Raw genomic sequence first — 18,840 nt, forward strand, 5'->3', positions numbered from 1 at the left:
GTGGAAAGGGGCAAGTGTGTTGAGCCATGGGACAAATCTTAGTGCAGGGGTGGCAGTCCTTTTTGCACCTGGTCTGGCTGTAAAAATTTGCTCCTCAAAGGAGGTGTGTAGGGGTAGGTTGCTTGTTGTTAAAGCAGAAATTAACAACATGTGTTTTGTCTTTATAAATGTGTATGCGCCTAACACAGGGAGAGAAAGAGGGGTTCTATTTGGGAGTCTTAGACAGGAACTCTCACAAGTAGCGCCTGAGGAGACGCTGGTGATCGGAGGTGACTGGAACTGTACAATGGATTTTACAAAAGACAGAAATGGGGAAGAGCCTCATTCAGTGTCAGTGGGAGTGTTAAGGGATATCTTTAATCAGTTTGACCTAGTGGATGTTTGGAGAACTAAACATCCAAACACAAGACAGTATACGTGGGTGAAGGTTTTTGGGGCTAGGGTGAGTGCAGCTCGACTTGATCGCTTTTACATGTCCAGGAATCAGAGCAATAGGCTGCTGGGTGCTACCATTCTCCCAGTGGGGTTTTCGGATCACCACATAACCATGGCTCGGCTGTCTATTTCACCAGGGCCCCGGCAGGCATCTTATTGGAAGTTCAATGTAAAGCTCTTACAAGATGCCACTTTTTGCTCAGGTTTCCAGACTTTTTGGGAAAGATGGGGGCAGCGAAGAGAGGAGTATGAGTCTCTGAGTCAATGGTGGGATGTGGGGAAAGTGCAAATTCGGCTTTTCTGTCAACAGTATACTGCTCTCTCATCCTCAGAGGCTAGGAGAGTATTGGGGGAACTAGAGCGGTGTATTAGTGAGATGGAGGTAGAGATGGTGGGGCAAGGCAATGTAGGCCTCCAGGCTAACTTAGCCGAATTACGTAGGGACCTGGGCAGTTTTTTCCAGGTTAAAGCAAAGGGAGCACTTGTAAGAGCTAGGTTCTCCATGCTCAAGGAGATGGATGCTCCCAGCTCCTTCTTCTTTGGTTTGGAAAGACAGAGCAGTGAAGCCAAGGGTATGCATTGTCTACGGCTGTCTGATGGGCGGGTGACCTCTGTGGTGGGGGAGATGCGGGAGCGGACTGTGGAGTTTTATACTGAATTGTATAGGGCAGAAATGTGTGATCCTATGTGTGCTCAGGTCTTGTTCGCAGGACTCCCTAAGCTCTCTCGGGCACAGAGGGATGAAATGGACATTCCTCTGTTGTCACATGAACTGGCAGAGGCAGTAACCCAGATGTCCCCCGGTCGTGCACCTGGGGTCGATGGACTTCCAGTGGAATTTTACAAAAAATTCTGGGGAACAATTGGACAGGATTTATTTTGCGTGTTGCGTGAATGCGTCAGGGTAGGAGAGTTGCCGATGAGCTGCCGTCGGGCGGCTCTGACTCTCCTGCCCAAAAAAGGGGACTTGTGTGAACTTAAGAACTGGAGGCCTGTGGCATTACTCTGTGCGGACTACAAGATTTTTGCCAAGGTCCTCTCTAACTGACTGAAGTCCCATCTGGACTCTATAATACACAAGGACCAGACATATTGTGTACCGGGACGCTCAATCACGGACAACTTGTTCTTGATTAGGGACATGTTGGATTTGTCGAGAGGTTCTAATGTGAACTTTGGACTGGTCTCTTTAGATCAAGAGAAGGCTTTTGATAGAGTGGATCATGAGTATCTGTTTAATGTGATGTCTGTGTTTGGGTTTGGGAAGAGTTTTGTGACCTGTGTGAAGCTGTTGTATGCTGGGGCGTCATGTATGGTTAAGGTGGGAGGGGGGCTCAGTAGGCCAGTCTGGGTGAGACGGGGTATTAGACAAGGATGCCCTCTATCTGGGCAGCTGTACACACTAGCCATTGAGCCTTTTTTAGGACTGCTACGCAGGAGACTGCGGGGAGTGTGCTGGATAGGCATGGATGTGGTGACAGGAATAGCAGTCTCAGCATATGCAGATGATGTTTCTGTGATGGTCAGGGATGGGCAAGATATGCAGGAACTAGAGACCAGTCTGAAGGTGTACGAGGGAGCTTCATCAGCTAAGGTAAACTGGGGCAAGAGCAAAGCTCTGTTATGTGGGGCATGGGGGGATAGGGCTCCTCCTCTGCTTCCAGGGGGTTTGCAGTGGGGTTGTGAAGGGCTTAAAGTGTTGGGGGTGTACCTGGGCTCGGAGAGGTGGGTCAGCAAAAACTGGGAGGGGCTGTCACAGGCAGTGGTGTCAAGACTGGCCAGGTGGAGGTGGCTCCTGTCCCAAGTGTCATATAGAGGGAGGGTGCTGATAATCAACAACCTGGTGGCATCTTCCTTGTGGCATAAACTGGCTGTCCTCAACCCCCCCGCCGGTCTGCTTGCAGACCTGCAACGCAAGCTGGTGGACTTCTTTTGGTCGGGACATCACTGGCTGAAGGCAGCAGTTTTGTACATGACCGTCCACGAAGGAGGACAGGGCTTGGTGGAACTGGAGAGCAGGATGGCTGCTTTCCGACTAAAGGCGGTGCAGAGACTGCTGTACCACACTGATGTTGGCTGGAGGGAACCAGCATGCGCGCTGCTGAGGAGAGCTGGCGGATTAGGGTTGGACCGGCAGCTGTTCCTCATGAAGCTGGAGAGGCTGAGTACAGCAGGTCTCTCAGAGTTTTACTCTGCGGTGCTGAGGGCCTGGCAGCTGCTAAGGCCCACACGAGAAGGGGGCGTGGAGCCTGGGCAGTGGGTGTGGGAGGAGCCTATCTTCCACAACCCAGCCATCCCTTTGAGATCGGTTCAGTCGGCCACCCTGCAGAGGCAACTGATGGCAGGAGGTTTACAAAGGCTGGGTGACCTGAGACTGCTGGGAGAGGAGGGGTGGAAAACCCCGGAGGTCTTGGCGCAACAAACAGGAATAACGTCTCTTAGGCTGCTGGAAAGATTCCTGGAGGAGGTCCAGGAGGCACTGTCTGAGCCGGTAAGGGGGGTGTTTGAGAGGCCAAAGGGAGAGGGGCCACCAATGTTCCCGCCACTGCAGGTGACGGCAGAGACTGGAGACTGGCAAGGGGGTCTGGAGGACTTGTTAGATTTTAACACTCCGAGCCTGGGGGAGTTTGAGGGGGTGGGAGGTAAAGCCCTATACAACCTCTGCGTTAAGGTTAGGAGCATTAGAAGCCTAACAGGAGTGAAGGCACATCAGTGGCAGGGGGTATGTGGGGCGGAGAGTATGGTGGGTTTTCGATGGAGGGCGCTCTACAAACCCCCAGTACCAAAGAGGTCAGGGGACCTCCAGTGGAGGGTTCTTCATGGAGCCCTGGCCACTAACAGCTGGTTGGCACGGGTTGATCCGGGAATTGGGCAGGGGTGTCCTTTCTGTCAAATGAAAGAAACTGTAATTCATGTGTTTTCTGTGTGCACCAGGTTAATGCCATTAATGTCTCTGTTGGAATGTCTGTGTGACAGGTTGGGGGTGGTTTTTGCTGTTGGGATGTTTATAATGGGATACAGGTATTCGAGTAAGGAGAAAGAAAAATGTGTTTTGTTGAATTTTCTGTTTGCTCAGGCAAAGTTAGCTATTTGGCTAACAAGGAGGAACAGGGTTAAAGGTGGGGGTATAACAGACCCTTTACTACTGTTTAATGGGATGGTCTCTGCGCGCCTTAGGGTTGAGTTTGAGTTCTATAAAATGATCAAATGTGTGGAGATGTTTGAGGAGATATGGTGTGTTGGGGGGGCTGTCTGTATTGCTGGGGAAGATGTTTTGGATATACGGTTGTAGGAGAGGGTTTTTGTGTATGGTGATTTGTATCATGTGGTAGAGGATATATTTTTATTTTTTATTTTAGGGGAGGGGGGGGGGGGGGGGGGGGGGTTTAAATGAATTGAGAATGTTTCAATAAAGAAAGACCAAAAGTCAAAGTCTCTCTCTCTCTCTCTCTCTCTCTCTCTCCTCTCTCTCTCTCTCTCTCTCTCTCTCTCTCTCTCTCTCTCTCTCTCTCTCTCTCTCTCTCTCTCTCTCTCTCTCTCTCTCTCTCTCTCTCTCTCTCTCTCTCTCTCTCTCTCTCTCTCTCTCTCTCTCTCTCTCTCTCTCTCTCTCTCTCTCTCTCTCTCTCTCTCTCTCTCTCTCTCTCTCTCTCTCTCTCTCTCTCTCTCTCTCTCTCTCTCTCTCTCTCTCTCTCTCTCTCTCTCTCTCTCTCTCTCTCTCTCTCTCTCTCTCTCTCTCTCTCTCTCTCTCTCTCTCTCTCTCTCTCTCTCTCTCTCTCTCTCTCTCTCTCTCTCTCTCTCTCTCTCTCTCTCTCTCTCTCTCTCTCTCTCTCTCTCTCTCTCTCTCTCTCTATCTCTCTATCTCTATCAGGGTGTGTAGGGTGTAAATATGATCAGTCGTGCAATGTTTTGGTATAAATACAATTTGGCTTTTACTCAAGATATTGTGCTTATTAAGGAAGTTTAGAACTCTTACATGTATAATACTACAGAAAACCTTCCCCAGGTTACTGTTCACACAAATGCCTCTGTAATTGTTAGGGTCAAATTTGTCTCTGTTCTTAAAGATTGGGTTTATGAGTCCTTGATTCCAGATATCAGGGAAATAACCTACACTCAGGATCAAATTAAATATAGCCAATTGCAATGTTGCACTAGTGAGTTTGAGCATCTCATTTAGGATGCCATCAGGTCCGCATGCTTTTTCAATTTGAGAGCCTGAAGTTTCTTATAGAGCTCCTGGTCAGTAATTGGGGAGTCCAATGGATTTTGATGGTCCTTTATAGCTTTTACTAATCCATTCAACTTCTCATGAATTTGTCGTTGTGCGTTTGTGTCAATTTGAACGGTGTTGTAGAGTGTTTTAAAATGAGTTGTCCATATGTCACCATTTTGTATCGCTAATTCCTCTTGTTTTGATTTTAGATATATATATATATATATATATATATATTTTTTTTTTTAATTTGCCAGAAAATGTTTGTTTATGGACTCCTCAATTAGTGTCAGCTGCTTGCTGTTGTATTGTGCTTTTTTGGTTCTGAGTGTACGTTTATAGAGTTTTAAAGTCTCACTGTAATGAAGGTGTAATTCACCATTATTTGGGCCTCTGTGCTTTTGGTTAGATAGTGTTCTAAGTTTTTTCCTTATAATTTTACAATCTGCATCAAACCAGTTGTCATCTGTGATTTTTAATTGTTTATTTAAAAAAAAATCTATTTCAATTGTGCTTCTTTTGCCGTTTGCCTGAATATATAGTTGATGTGTTTTACTGCCAGATTGATGCCTTCTTTACTGTGAGTGAATGTGCTATCCAGAAAGTTATCTAAGAGTGTCTGGATATTTTGGTTCCAGGTTGCTTTCTGGTTTTCTTCTGTGCTGTTTTGGGCCCATCTGTATGAATTTCTGATGATGTACAGCTTACTGGGCTGTGAATGTGTGGTTGTTTCCATGTCTTTTCTTTTGAGGAACAATGTAATTTGGTGTTGGTGTTAGTGGCTTGACAGTGAATGAGCTTAGAGAGAAAGGGTCAATGTCTGTAATCATATAATCTACTGTACTGTGGCCAAGCGGTGAGCAGTAGGTGAATCTCCCCAAAGAGTCCCCCCCGTAACCTACCATTGACAAAGTACAGACCCAGGCTTCTACAGAGCTGCAACAGATTCCTTTCGTTTTTGTTGACGGTGCTGTCACTGTTGTTTCTATGGGGGAGATGAAGACAGAAACCGTATGGCCTCCCCTCGTGTGGTCGTTAGATCAGGTAGTGTTCCTGTGCGCGCATTTGTGTCCCCACAGATGAGCACATTTCCCTGGGCCTGGAAATGGCACGTCTCTTCCTCAAGGGTGGGGAAGATCTCCTCTGAGTAATATGGGGATTCTGGGGGGGGGGGTTATATATTGCGCAAATCCCCAATTTTGAGGGGATCAATTAGATTTGTAGTTCAGATTTGTACCAAATGATCAGTCCTCCAGAGTCTACAAACACAGTTTGTTTCTGTGACGGCACAATTACCTCTCTGTAGCCTGTGGGACAGTGAGTGACAATGTCAGCCTTACACCATGTCTCCTGCAGAATGATGACGTCAACATCTTTAAGATTTTTGTTGAACTCCAGTGCAAAACTCTTCAGTCCAAAGTTTGAGTTTAGGCCCTGAATGTTCCACATGCTAACTGATAGTGATTTCATGTTGCAAAAGAAAGAATAGCAGTCAGAAATTCAGTAGCTAATAAGTTGTTAAGAGTGAGATAAACAGGATAACAGCTAAAAAGAAAATTCTGATATATATTCCTATTCATTGAACAAGTAAATTCTAGGAGAGTGTGTGTGTGTGTGTGTCCGTCCGTCCGTCCGTCCGTCCGTCCGTCCGTGTTTAGTGCAGATGTATTGGAGGAGCTGTTTAATCCTACAGGGTTCTCCTGTCCTCTGACGACCTCTGCGTAGCTGCACTGGTCCTGCTGTTAGGCCCTGTGGAGGGGGGCCAGGTCTGGGCCATGGGGCTTCCTCTCTGGTCTGGTGCGGGGTAGTAGGTTGGACCCGGTCCAGTTTGGCTAAGCCGATGGAAGTGGTGATGCTCTGGCGGGGCCTGTGGGGTGCGCTGGGTCTGGTGGGGCGTTGAGGGGCCCTGGGGCTCCTTGGTGGTGCCGTGGTCTGGTAGGGGTCTCTGGGTAGTCCTCTGTCCAGTGCGGAATGGGGTGTTTGTCTACCAAGTGCCACGTCCTTTAGAGACGTGGCAAACATCCCTACTGTCTGCTTCCTCAGGTGGGAGTGGTCGTGCAGATGCTCTGGGGTGATTGTTGGGTGGTGAGCAACGTGTACGTTCGGGAGTAGGCCACACCCTCTGGTGATGTCAGCGTTGACTTTCTGAATGGTACGGGGATGAAAGTCTTTCCGGGGCAGCAGAGTGGAGATGGTGATGTGGGAGTTGGGGAACCGCTCAGAGGCCCTCTCTGCTACTCTGTTGACCAGGCTGTCTACTCTCTCCTGCTCCTCTCGCAGGTTGTGTGAATAGGTGCCGGTGTGAATAATAATGTGGCCTGGTGTGCCAAAGTCAGGCTGGGACAGGATGTGGATGTCATCCTGTGTTTTTGGGCACCATATTTTGCACACCTTGTGTTGGGGGAAGAGTTTATCTTCTTGGATGAATTTCCCGTTTGAGTCAATGAGGATGGAGCCCTCAGTGGGTTTTTACCAGATAAGTGCGTTTACGGTCTGGGGCTGGAGTACACAGGGCCTGTGAACATGGAGGGGTGTGTGGAGGTGCGTCAGGGGCGACCAGAGAGCTTCTCTCTGTAGTAGGTGTCCCCATGTGAGCCTTGTTGACTGGGGGTGTGGGTAAAGTGTTGTCGGTATGGGGAGGTTGTGGGTAAAGCTGGGTCAGTGGGGTTGTTAGGGGTGGTGAGGGGCTGCAGCTTCTCTCTAGGAGTCTCTACAGTCTGTTCTCTGTGCTTTAGCACCCTCTTGATGACTGCCATCTCCTCCTTTACCTGCACCAGCTCTCTCCTCATGATGGCCTTTACCTCCTCCAGCGCTGTGGTAAGGCTCTCTCCTCATGGTGCCCTTTAACACCTCCAGCGCTGTGGTAAGGCTCTCTCCTCATGGTGCCCTTTACCACCTCCAGCGCTGTGGTAAGGCTCTCTCCTCATGGTGCCCTTTACCACCTCCAGCGCTGTGGTAAGGCTCTCTCCTCATGGTGCCCTTTACCACCTCCAGCGCTGTGGTAAGGCTCTCTCCTCATGGTGCCCTTTACCACCTCCAGCGCTGTGGTAAGGCTCTCTCCTCATGGTGCCCTTTAACACCTCCAGCGCTGTGGTAAGGCTCTCTCCTCATGATGGCCTTTACCACCTCCAGCGCTGTGGTAAGGCTCTCTCCTCATGGTGCCCTTTAACACCTCCAGCGCTGTGGTAAGGCTCTCTCCTCATGGTGCCCTTTACCACCTCCAGCGCTGTGGTAAGGCTCTCTCCTCATGGTGCCCTTTACCACCTCCAGCGCTGTGGTAAGGCTCTCTCCTCATGGTGGCCTTGACCTCCTCAAGCGCTGTGGTAAGGCTCTCTCCTCATGGTGGCCTTGACCTCCTCAAGCGCTGTGGTAAGGCTCTCTCCTCGTGGTGGCCTTTACCTCCTCCAGCGCTGTGGTAAAGCTCTCTCCTCATGGTGGCCTTTACCTCCTCCAGCGCTGTGGTAAAGCTCTCTCCTCATGGTGGCTTTTACCTCCTCAAGCGCTGTGGCAAGGCTCTCTCCTCATGGTGGCCTTTACCTCCTCCAGCGCTGTGGTAAAGCTCTCTCGTCATGGTGGCTTTTACCTCCTCAAGCGCTGTGGCAAGGCTCTATCCTCGTGGTGGCCTTTACCTCCTCCAGCGCTGTGGTAAAGCTCTCTCCTCATGGTGGCTTTTACAGTGCCTTGCGAAAGTATTCGGCCCCCTTGAACTTTGCGACCTTTTGCCACATTTCAGGCTTCAAACATAAAGATATAAAACTGTATTTTTTTGTGAAGAATCAACAACAAGTGGGACACAATCATGAAGTGGAACGACATTTATTGGATATTTCAAACTTTTTTAACAAATCAAAAACTGAAAAATTGGGCGTGCAAAATTATTCAGCCCCCTTAAGTTAATACTTTGAAGCGCCACCTTTTGCTGCGATTACAGCTGTAAGTCGCTTGGGGTATGTCTCTATCAGTTTTGCACATCGAGAGACAGACATTTTTTCCCATTCCTCCTTGCAAAACAGCTCGAGCTCAGTGAGGTTGGATGGAGAGCATTTGTGAACAGCAGTTTTCAGTTCTTTCCACAGATTCTCGATTGGATTCAGTCTGGACTTTGACTTGGCCATTCTAACACCTGGATATGTTTATTTTTGAACCGTTCCATTGTAGATTTTGCTTTATGTTTTGGATCATTGTCTTGTTGGAAGACAAATCTCCATCCCAGTCTCAGGTCTTTTGCAGACTCCATCAGGTTTTCTTCCAGAATGGTCCTGTATTTGGCTCCATCCATCTTCCCATCAATTTTAACCATCTTCCCTGTCCCTGCTGAAGAAAAGCAGGCCCAAACCATGATGCTGCCACCACCATGTTTGACAGTGGGGATGGTGTGTTCAGCTGTGTTGCTTTTACGCCAAACATAACATTTTGCATTGTTGCCAAAAAGTTCAATTTTGGTTTCTTCTGACCAGAGCACCTGCTTCCACATGTTTGGTGTGTCTCCCAGGTGGCTTGTGGCAAACTTTAAACAACACTTTTTATGGATATCTTTAAGAAATGGCTTTCTTCTTACCACTCTTCCATAAAGGCCAGATTTGTGCAATATACGACTGATTGTTGTCCTATGGACAGAGTCTCCCACCTCAGCTGTAGATCTCTGCAGTTCATCCAGAGTGATCATGGGCCTCTTGGCTGCATCTCTGATCAGTCTTCTCCTTGTATGAGCTGAAAGTTTAGAGGGACGGCCAGGTCTTGGTAGATTTGCAGTGGTCTGATACTCCTTCCATTTCAATATTATCGCTTGCACAGTGCTCCTTGGGATGTTTAAAGCTTGGGAAATCTTTTTGTATCCAAATCCGGCTTTAAACTTCTTCACAACAGTATCTCGGACCTGCCTGGTGTGTTCCTTGTTCTTCATGATGCTCTCTGCGCTTTTAACGGACCTCTGAGACTATCACAGTGCAGGTGCATTTATACGGAGACTTGATTACACACAGGTGGATTGTATTTATCATCATTAGTCATTTAAGTCAACATTGGATCATTCAGAGATCCTCACTGAACTTCTGTTTTTTTCAGTTTTCAGTTTTTGATTTGTTAAAAAAGTTTGAAATATCCAATAAATGTCGTTCCACTTCATGATTGTGTCCCACTTGTTGTTGATTCTTCACAAAAAAATACAGTTTTATATCTTTATGTTTGAAGCCTGAAATGTGGCGAAAGGTCGCAAAGTTCAAGGGGGCCGAATACTTTCGCAAGGCACTGTACCTCCTCAAGCGCTGTGGCAAGGCTCTCTCCTCATGGTGGCCTTTACCTCCTCCAGCGCTGTGGTAAGGCGCTCTCCTCATGGTGGCCTTTACCTCCTCCAGCGCTGTGGTAAGGCTCTCTCCTCATGGTGGCCTTTACCTCCTCAAGGCGCTCTCTCAGCTTCTGGACAGAGTTCTTCAGCTGGGTCCTGTACTGGTTGATCTGTTCCTGTAGAAGCTCTGCGTCTGGGCTGGTGGTGGTGTAGCTGGGGGGCTGCTCCTTCAGCTCAGCAACCCATACCTCTTAACGGAGCCAGCCTGTCTCTCAGCAGGCTGATGGTAGTGTAGCTGGGGGGCTGCTCCTTCAGCTCAGCAACCCATACCTCTTAACGGAGCCAGCCTGTCTCTCAGCAGGCTGATGGTAGTGTAGCTGGGGGGCTGCTCCTTCAGCTCAGCAACCCATACCTCTTAACGGAGCCAGCCTGTCTCTCAGCAGGCTGATGGTAGTGTGGTCTTGTCTCTGGTGGTTGCTCTTCAGTTGTACAATTTGATTACCTGTAAAAATTTTTACTGATTTAATCGTGTCAATCTCGCACATTAACAACCCAAAAGCTATAATAAATCAGGAGCCGTTCTTCTGCATGACTTCTCTCTCAGAATGTTCTCTCTCTCGATCTCGGTCTCTTCTCTCTCTCGATCTCGATTCTCTCGATCACGATCTCTTTTCTCACTCTCACGATCTCTATTCTCTCTCACTCGTTCTTTCTCTATTCTCTCTCAAATTCAAAAGGCTTTATTGGCATGGAAAGTATTACTGCACACATTGCCAAAGTAGTTGTATAGAAACATATTAAATCAATGAAATAAATAAAATAACATTCAATGATTAACAGGACTCCCCGCCTCTCCTCTCCTCTCCTCTCTCTAGATTGTGGAGAACTGTATTTGCACTCTGAGGAACCTGTCGTATCGCCTGGAGCTGGAGATGCCCCCGTCAAGGTTTCAGGGAGCCCAGGAGCTGGACGGTCTACTGGGCAGTGAGTCTCCCAGTAAGGACGTGGAATCCAGCTGCTGGGGCCGGAAGAAGAAGAAGAAGAAAAAGAGCTCCCAGGAAGACCAGGTAAGCTTGGGGAATAAGAACGCCGCTTAAGTCTCAAACGGCACCCTATGTAGTGCACCGTCTTTTGACCAGCGCCCATAGACACAACTTCCATCTGAGTGGTGGAAATATCACTTCCTAGGCCTCCAAAGTGAATGTTCACTCCAGGCGAGCTCAGAAATGTCACTTCCCAGGCTTTAATGTGAATGTTCACTCCAAATGTTTGTCAAACGTGTGTGTGTGTGTGTGTGTGTGTGTGTGTGTGTGTGTGTGTATGTATTTATAGATGTATGTTCTTTTTAATTAACAGTAGTCTAGTAGCGAGATGAGTCTGCGTTCCACGCCATCTGTTGTCTAACATGACGGAATCAGACGGTGTCTGCCTGTTATTCCAAATCATTTGGGATTGAGTCGTCGTATCGCTTGATCTCCACAACAGATGGCGTGGGACGTGGACTCAGTAGACCACATCTGACCGACTTTGATTTTGGAGTGAACTATTCCTTCAACTCTTCTAGGAGCCCATATTCACAAAACATCTCAGAGCAGAAGTGCTGAATTAGGACCAGGTATCTCCTGTCCATATAATATTTTTAATTCTGATCTTAAAACAGGCTCAACTGATCCTAGAGCAGCACTCCTACTAGCAGCACTCCTACTCTGAGACACACACAGCCCCTGAGCTAAAGTGAACCTCAACACTGTACTCGGCCATCGTATATGGTCAACATTGTATTAGAACCTCTAGTCGTGATCATGTGTTCTCAGTGGGACGGAGTGGGCCCCATCCCTGGCTTCTCCAAGTCCCCCAAGGGGGCGGAGATGTTGTGGCACCCAGCCGTGGTGAAGCCCTACCTGACCATGCTGGCCGAGAGCTCCAACCCTGCCACTCTGGAGGGCTCAGCGGGCTCCTTACAGAACCTGTCTGCTGGGAACTGGAAGGTATATAGTACACATAGTGTGTCCTGAATGGCACCCTATTCCATATATATAGCGCACTACTTCTGACCAGGGCCGGTCAGAAGTAGTGCGCTATATAGGGAATAGGGTGCCATTTTGGGACACAGTCAGCACCGCACCCAGGAGAGGATATGACAGGAACACTGCTCTATTGAATGTTATTTTCCCCCTGTGTAACAGGTATGGTTTCTTAGATGTGTGAAGGCAACCCTTTTTAAATGGGAACTGTCAATTGTCGTTTATAGGTGAAGTCTATGTACTGTGTGCTAATTGCTGCAAAACACATTTCCTTCTTGGAAACTTGAAGTGTACACTTTTGGGTCGAGATGCGTTGGAGAGTTTAAACGTCCTCTCTCGGTCTTCTCTGTACTAGTTTGCGGCGTACATCCGTGCGGCGGTGCGCAAGGAGAAGGGTCTGCCCATCCTGGTGGAGCTGCTGAGGATGGACAACGACAGGGTGGTCTGCTCTGTGGCCACCGCCCTGAGGAACATGGCCCTGGACGTCAGGAACAAGGAGCTCATAGGTGAGGAGCGAACACGGGCTCTGTGAAGGGATGACCCGGGCCACGTTCCAGGCTGACTGCATTACAGGCGCCTGCCAGGTCTCTCAACACATGGATAGGTGTTTATCGTATCTGCTCACCACGTCCTATAATATAACAATTTGATCCCGACTGTGCAGTCGACGACGTGGCGCACAACAATTGGTTGTTCCAATGCATCTGCAATGTAGTAGGGGGGAACGCAACCCACCAGTACATTAGGCTATGTACATGTGCTACACAAGCACAGAGCAAATAAATAAAGACCAGCACTATATACTGGTTTACCTACATGTGCTATGCAGCATTACAGAGTATGAAAAAGGCAAGAGATGATGGGAAATTAGAGGTTCAGCAATGGTTTGTAGGATCTGTAGGTGTAGACCCTTGGGGGGGCTACTAGCACTATGGAACGCCACATGGTTGGCTGTGGAAGTACAACTCAAGCTGAACTCATTTAGCATCCGCAATGTAAAAAGTACACTGTGTACTCTTACACGGCCCTAGAGAAAGGAATCTGCCGTACAAATACATTACGTAGGACACAAATGCAATGAATGTCTCTTTGTTTCCGTTTGTCTGTTTCTCTCTCTGTGGCGTTTTAGTTGACGGTGTAGCTATCATTTATTTGCAGCAAAAAAAATTCAAATAGAACATAACATAATGTATGTGAAGGTGAGGATGACAGAATCAGCTTATAAAGAAACCTTGCCATAATCTAGATGGTCCATTTATAACGCAAGTTACAAGTACAGTACATACATAAGCAGTACTTTCTCCCTCCCTCCCTCCCTCCCTCCCTCCCTCCCTCCCAGGGAAGTATGCGATGAGGGACCTGGTGAACCGTCTCCCTGGGGGCGACACCACCCTGCTCTCTGACGAGACGGTGGCGGCCATCTGCTGCACCCTGCACGAGGTCACCAGCAAGAACATGGAGAACGCCAAGGCACTGGCCGACACAGGTGGCATCGAAAAGCTGTTCAACATCACCAAGGGCAGGGGAGAGAGGTAAGGGAAAGGGGGGAGGCTGCCTTCGGCTGCTTGTAAGAGAGAGTCTGCATTGCGTCCTAAATGGCATTCTCTTTATAGTGCATTACTTTTGATCAGAGTATTATGGGAAGGGGGAAAAAAAACATACAAGGAACAGAGGGTCTGGTCAAACGTAGTGCATTATACTCTATGCGGAATAGGGTGTCATTTGGGATGCACATGGAGAATCTAAGAAGAGACATGCACACCTCAGAATGATCTAAGGCGAGATTCTCGAGGACGGTTGAGAGTAGACACGTTTTTCTACCACAGAAACATGCAATATGTCATGTATTTGCCACCGATTCCTAAGAGGCCGTGGTCCTAAATTCTCAGTGGTAATGTGTCGTGACGCGTGTCTCTCTGTCCCTAAAAGGTACTCCATGAAGGTGGTGAAAGCTGCCGCTCAGGTCCTCAACACACTCTGGCAGTACAGAGACCTGAGAACTATCTATAAGAAGGTAAGAGAAGGACCAGGGTTGGGATGAGGAGGCCACCTACTGTAGGGATACGTCTCAATGATCTCTCCTTCCTGCCAAAGTGTGCACATCAGACTGTTAAATAGCCATCACTAACTGGCCTCTACCCAGTACCCTGCCCTGAACTTGGTCACTGTCACTATCCAGCTACCACCCGGTTACTGAACCCTGCACCTTAGAGGATGCTGCCCTGTGTACAGTTGAAGTCGGAAGTTTACATACACCTCAGCCAAATACATTTCAAATATGTTTTTCACAATTCAGGAATTGTTTAATCCTAGTAAAAATTCCCTGTCTTAGGTCACTTAGGATCACCACTTTATTTTAAGAATGTGAAGTGTCAGAATAATAGTAGAGAGAATGATCTATTTCAGCTTTTTATTTCTTTCATCACATTCCCAGTGGGTCAGAAGTTTACATACACTCAATTAGTATTTGGTAGCATTGACTTTAAATTGTTTAACTTGGGTCAAACATGTCAGGTAGCCTTCCACAAGCTTCCTACAGTAAGTTGGGTGAATTTTGGCCCATTCCTCCTGACACAGCTAGTGTAACCGTGTCAGGTTTGTGGGCCTCCTTGCTCACACTTTTTTAGCTCTGCCCTCAAATTTTCTATAGGATTGAGGTCAGGGCTATGTGATGGACACTCCAATACCTTGACTGACAACTTTGGAAGAATGTTGGGGTCATTGTCAATTTGGAAGACCCATTTGCGACCAAGCTTGAACTTCCTGACTGATGTCTTGAGATGTTGCTTCAATATTTCCACAGAATTTTCCTTCCTCATGACGCCATCTATTTTGCGAAGTGCACCAGTCCCTCCTGCAGCGAAGCACCCCACAACATGCTGCCATCCCCGTGTTTCAAGGTTGGGATGGTGTTCTTCGGTTTGCAAGCCCCCCCTTTCCTTCAAACATAACGATGGTCAATCAGTTCTATTTTTGTTTCATCAGACCAGAGGACATTTCTCCAAAAAGTACGATCTTTGTCCCCATGTGCAGTTGCAAACCTTAATCTGTGTTTTTTATGGCGGTTTTGGAGCAGTGGCTTCTTCCTTGCTGAGTGGCCTTTTCAGGTTATGTCGATATAGGACTTTTGTACCTGTTTCCTCCAGCATCTTCACACGGTCCTTTGCTGTTTTTCTGGGATTGATTTGCACTTTTCTCACCAAAGCACGTTCATCTCTAGGAGACAGAATGCGTCTCCTTCCTGAGCGGTATGACGTCTGCGTGGTCCCATGGTGTTTATACTTGTGTACTATTGTTTGTACAGACGAACGTGGTACTTTCAGGCATTTGGAAATTGTTCCCAAGGATGAACCAGACTTGTGGGGGTCTACAATTCTTCTTTCTGAGGTCTTTGCTGAATTCTTTTGATTTTCCCATGATATCAAGCAAAGAGGCACTGAGTTTGAAGGTAGGCCTTGAAATACACCCACCGTCAATTAGCCTATCAGAAGCTTTTAAAGCCATGACATCATTTTCTGGAATTTTCCAAGCTGTTTAAAGGCACAGCCAACTTAGTGTATGTACACTTCTGACCCACTGGAATTGTGATACTGTGAATTATAAGTGAAAAAGTCTGTCTGTAAACAATTGTTGGAAAAATTACTTGTGTCATGCACAAAGTAGATGAACTAACCGACTTGCCAAAACTATAGTTTGTTAACAAGGAATGTGTGGAATGGTTGAAAAACGAGTTTTAATGACTCCAACCTAAGTGTATGTAAACTTCCGACTTCAACTGTACATAGACATGGAACACTGGTCACTTTAATAATGTTTACATTACATTTAATGTGTATAATACTGTATTCTAGTCAATGCCATCCTATTCCACCCTTGCTGTACATGTACTATTCTATCCTACGTATTCTACAGAAATACTACATATTCTATTCACATACTGTCCATAATGTCTATACTTCCAATCACAGTATACAGTGCATTCGGAAAGTTTTCAGACCTGTACCCTTTTTCCACATTTTGTTAAGTTACCGCCTTGTTCTAAAATTGATTACGTTAACATTTTTCCTCATTAATCTGCGCACAATACCCCATAATGTTTTTGTTTTTTAAAATGTACATTTTAAATAAATATTCAGACCTTTTACTCAGTACTTTGTTGAAGCACCTCTGGCAGCGATTACATCCTCGAGTCTTCTTGAGTATGACGCTACAAGCTTGGCACACCTGTATTTGGAGGGTTTCTCATTCTTCTCTGCAGATCCTCAAGCTCTGTCAGGTTGGATGGGGAGTGTTGCTGCACAGCTATTTTCAGGTCGTTCCAGAGATGTTTGATTGGGTTCAAGTCTGGCTGGGCCACTCAAGGACATTCAGAGACTTGTCCTGACGCCACCCCTGCGTTGTCTTGGCTGTGTGCTTAGCGTCGTTGTCCTGTTGGAAGGTGAACCTTCACCCCAGTCTGAGGTCTTGAGCACTCTGGAGCAGGTTTTCATCAATAATCTCTCTGTACTGCTCTGTTCATCTTTCCCTCGATCCTGACTAGTCTCCCAGTCCCTACCGCTGGAAATCATCCCCACAGCATGATGCTGCCACCACCATGCTTCACGTAGGAATGGTGCCAGGTTTCCTCCAGTTGGCATTCAGGCAAAAGAGTTCAATCTTGTTTCTCATGGTCTGAGAGTCCTTTAGGTGCCTTTTGGCAAACTCCAAGTGGGCTGTCGGGTGCCTTTTACTGAGAAGTGGCTTTCGTCTGGCCACTCTCGTCTTAATATTTCTGTATTTCTTGATTCCATTCTTTTACTTTTAGGTGTGTATTGTTGCGAATTGTTAGATATTACTGCACTGTTGGAGCTAGGAACATAAGCATTTCACTACACCCACAATACCATCTGTTAAATATGTGAATGCAACCATTACATTTATATTCGATTTGTTCACTTCCCTTCATTTAAAGGAAATTACTGGTGTAAGAAATATGGGTAAACTTCCATTAGCCCAATGCTTTTAGGTTTGTGGGATGTAGTGAAGGAGTGTACACTTCAGGAGAAAGGAAATATGATTGTGACGCACCCCAGGTCTCTGTGGCTCATACTAACACTGTTTCCTTTCTCTGCTTCAGGACGGATGGAACCAACACCACTTCATTACGCCCGTGTCTACTCTAGAGCGCGACAGATTCAAGTCTCAGCCCACCCTCCCTACCAGCACCATACAGATGTCACCGGTCAACCAGTCAGGTCAGCCTAGCTACGTAGACGATCATTCACCTAGGCTACGTCCCAAATGGCAATCTATTCCCTAGGGGGCTTAGTGCACTACTTTTGACCAGAGCCCACAGGGCTCTTTTCAAAAGTAATGCACTAGATTGGAAATGAGGAGCCGTTGGAGACATAGCCCTAGATAAGGACACATATGCGTTTCAATTCAACGTTTCGTTGTTTTGACCTCCATGTTGTGTTCCCCACAGCTGGCAGTGCAACCTCCTCTCCTGCAATGCTGGGAATCAAAGAACACCGTTCTGATTATCACAGGGCACAGTCAACTATGCAATTTTATAAAAACCAAGGGGACAACAATGTACATAAATACCAATATACAGGTAAACAATGAGCATAGAGAATTATCACACAAAAATCGCCCATAAAAACACAGCGTATCGGTTGAGATGTTGGAATTTGATTGAAAACTTATCAGCCATGTGCACCAGACCGTGATCAAAGTATCCCCTAGGGCCTTTCAGCCTCTATGTAGGGCGTAATCCATCTCACCACTCCCAGGAATCCCATTCCATGCCCCCTCGCCCCTAGCACTCCCCTAGATCTCCCCCAGCTCTCCAATAGCTATCCCCTACCTCCCTGTTTCTTATCATCCTTATTGGGAGCTGGAGGCTCTTAGACGGTCGGTAGTTCAAAAGAGCACTTGAGCCTCTTTGTTGCGTTTAAGTGGGTCTGCTGAGCAATATAGTGGCTGATCCGCCTGCATTGTGAGCAACTCGGCTCAGCAGCCACTACAAAGCGGCCATTGTTAGTTGCGCTGAGGAAGAGTAGGGCTACTTCCCAAATGGCACCCTATTCCCTATATAGTGCACTACTTTTGACCAGAGCCCTGGTCTAGAGTAGTGCACTATATATGGAAAAAGGGTGCCATTTGGGAAGTAGCCCTACTCTTCCTCAGGGCAACTAACAATGGCCACTGCCAGATGGAGGGCCCTCAATGGGGTGCTGAGACGGCAGAGTAAACAGAGCTGGGGAAGCTGCAGCCTCCCTGCCTAACCTTCTGCCTGGCTACCCAGCAACACTCCCTGGAGTAATATTTCACGGTAACAACGTTTATGTTCATGGCAATTTTTAGTTATACCATTATCTTGTTAATTTCTCTTCCAGGGTCTGGAAAGCCGTCACCATATTATGTCGGGTCCTACTCCTCACCGACAAGAGAGGACCCCAGAAGAGCACAGGTAAATTCAATACAGACTCTAAATCAATCCCTTCTGGTCGAACATCCCCATCTTTCCCTGCGCTATCAACTTGGCCGGTGCAGGCGGCTGGTTCGCTCCGCTACACTAATGGAAGGAGACTGACACATATTACAGTGTGGGTGAATGAGAGAGTTGGGAGACGTCCAACACATCAGTCATTGTGTGAGCGAGAGTGAATGTGGCTGCTGTAATAGGGATGGGCTGGCCGGCAGTGGGTGCGTCTCAGGCACCTGTCACAGTGTGGACACGTCCCTGTGTACCCACTCGGATAACACCCAAGAGGAGGGATCTTTGTGCCCTCCTCTCCTCCCTCTACCCGTCTCTGACTAGACAGGAAATAGACGGTCAGGATATTACACCCAAAGGAGGCTAGTGAAGGAAGGACGTCTCATAATAACGGAAAGGATGG

The 18,840-nt window shown here is 47.4% G+C and overlaps 1 protein-coding gene across 12 annotated transcripts in view; it reads left to right on the top strand.

Annotated features, from left to right (window-relative positions):
* The window catches only part of LOC110520056 (plakophilin-4), a 126,707-nt gene that overhangs the window by 106,467 nt on the left and 1,400 nt on the right, over nucleotides 1-18,840 (top strand). For 9 of the 12 annotated variants that reach the window (XM_036974316.1, XM_036974323.1, XM_036974321.1 and 6 more), the window contains 8 exons: nucleotides 10,808-10,999; nucleotides 11,747-11,920; nucleotides 12,312-12,462; nucleotides 13,296-13,488; nucleotides 13,886-13,970; nucleotides 17,073-17,190; nucleotides 17,421-17,552; nucleotides 18,337-18,410. In XM_036974316.1, coding sequence (XP_036830211.1) covers nucleotides 10,808-10,999; nucleotides 11,747-11,920; nucleotides 12,312-12,462; nucleotides 13,296-13,488; nucleotides 13,886-13,970; nucleotides 17,073-17,190; nucleotides 17,421-17,552; nucleotides 18,337-18,410 — 1,119 coding nt within the window. The remainder of the gene's footprint in view (nucleotides 1-10,807; nucleotides 11,000-11,746; nucleotides 11,921-12,311; nucleotides 12,463-13,295; nucleotides 13,489-13,885; nucleotides 13,971-17,072; nucleotides 17,191-17,420; nucleotides 17,553-18,336; nucleotides 18,411-18,840) is intronic. The other 3 variants (XM_036974329.1, XM_036974327.1, XM_036974328.1) reach the window with 1 other exon arrangement.

Source organism: Oncorhynchus mykiss, chromosome 3 (assembly GCF_013265735.2).
Source record: "Oncorhynchus mykiss isolate Arlee chromosome 3, USDA_OmykA_1.1, whole genome shotgun sequence".
In the NCBI taxonomy this organism is placed as follows: Eukaryota; Metazoa; Chordata; class Actinopteri; order Salmoniformes; family Salmonidae; genus Oncorhynchus; species Oncorhynchus mykiss.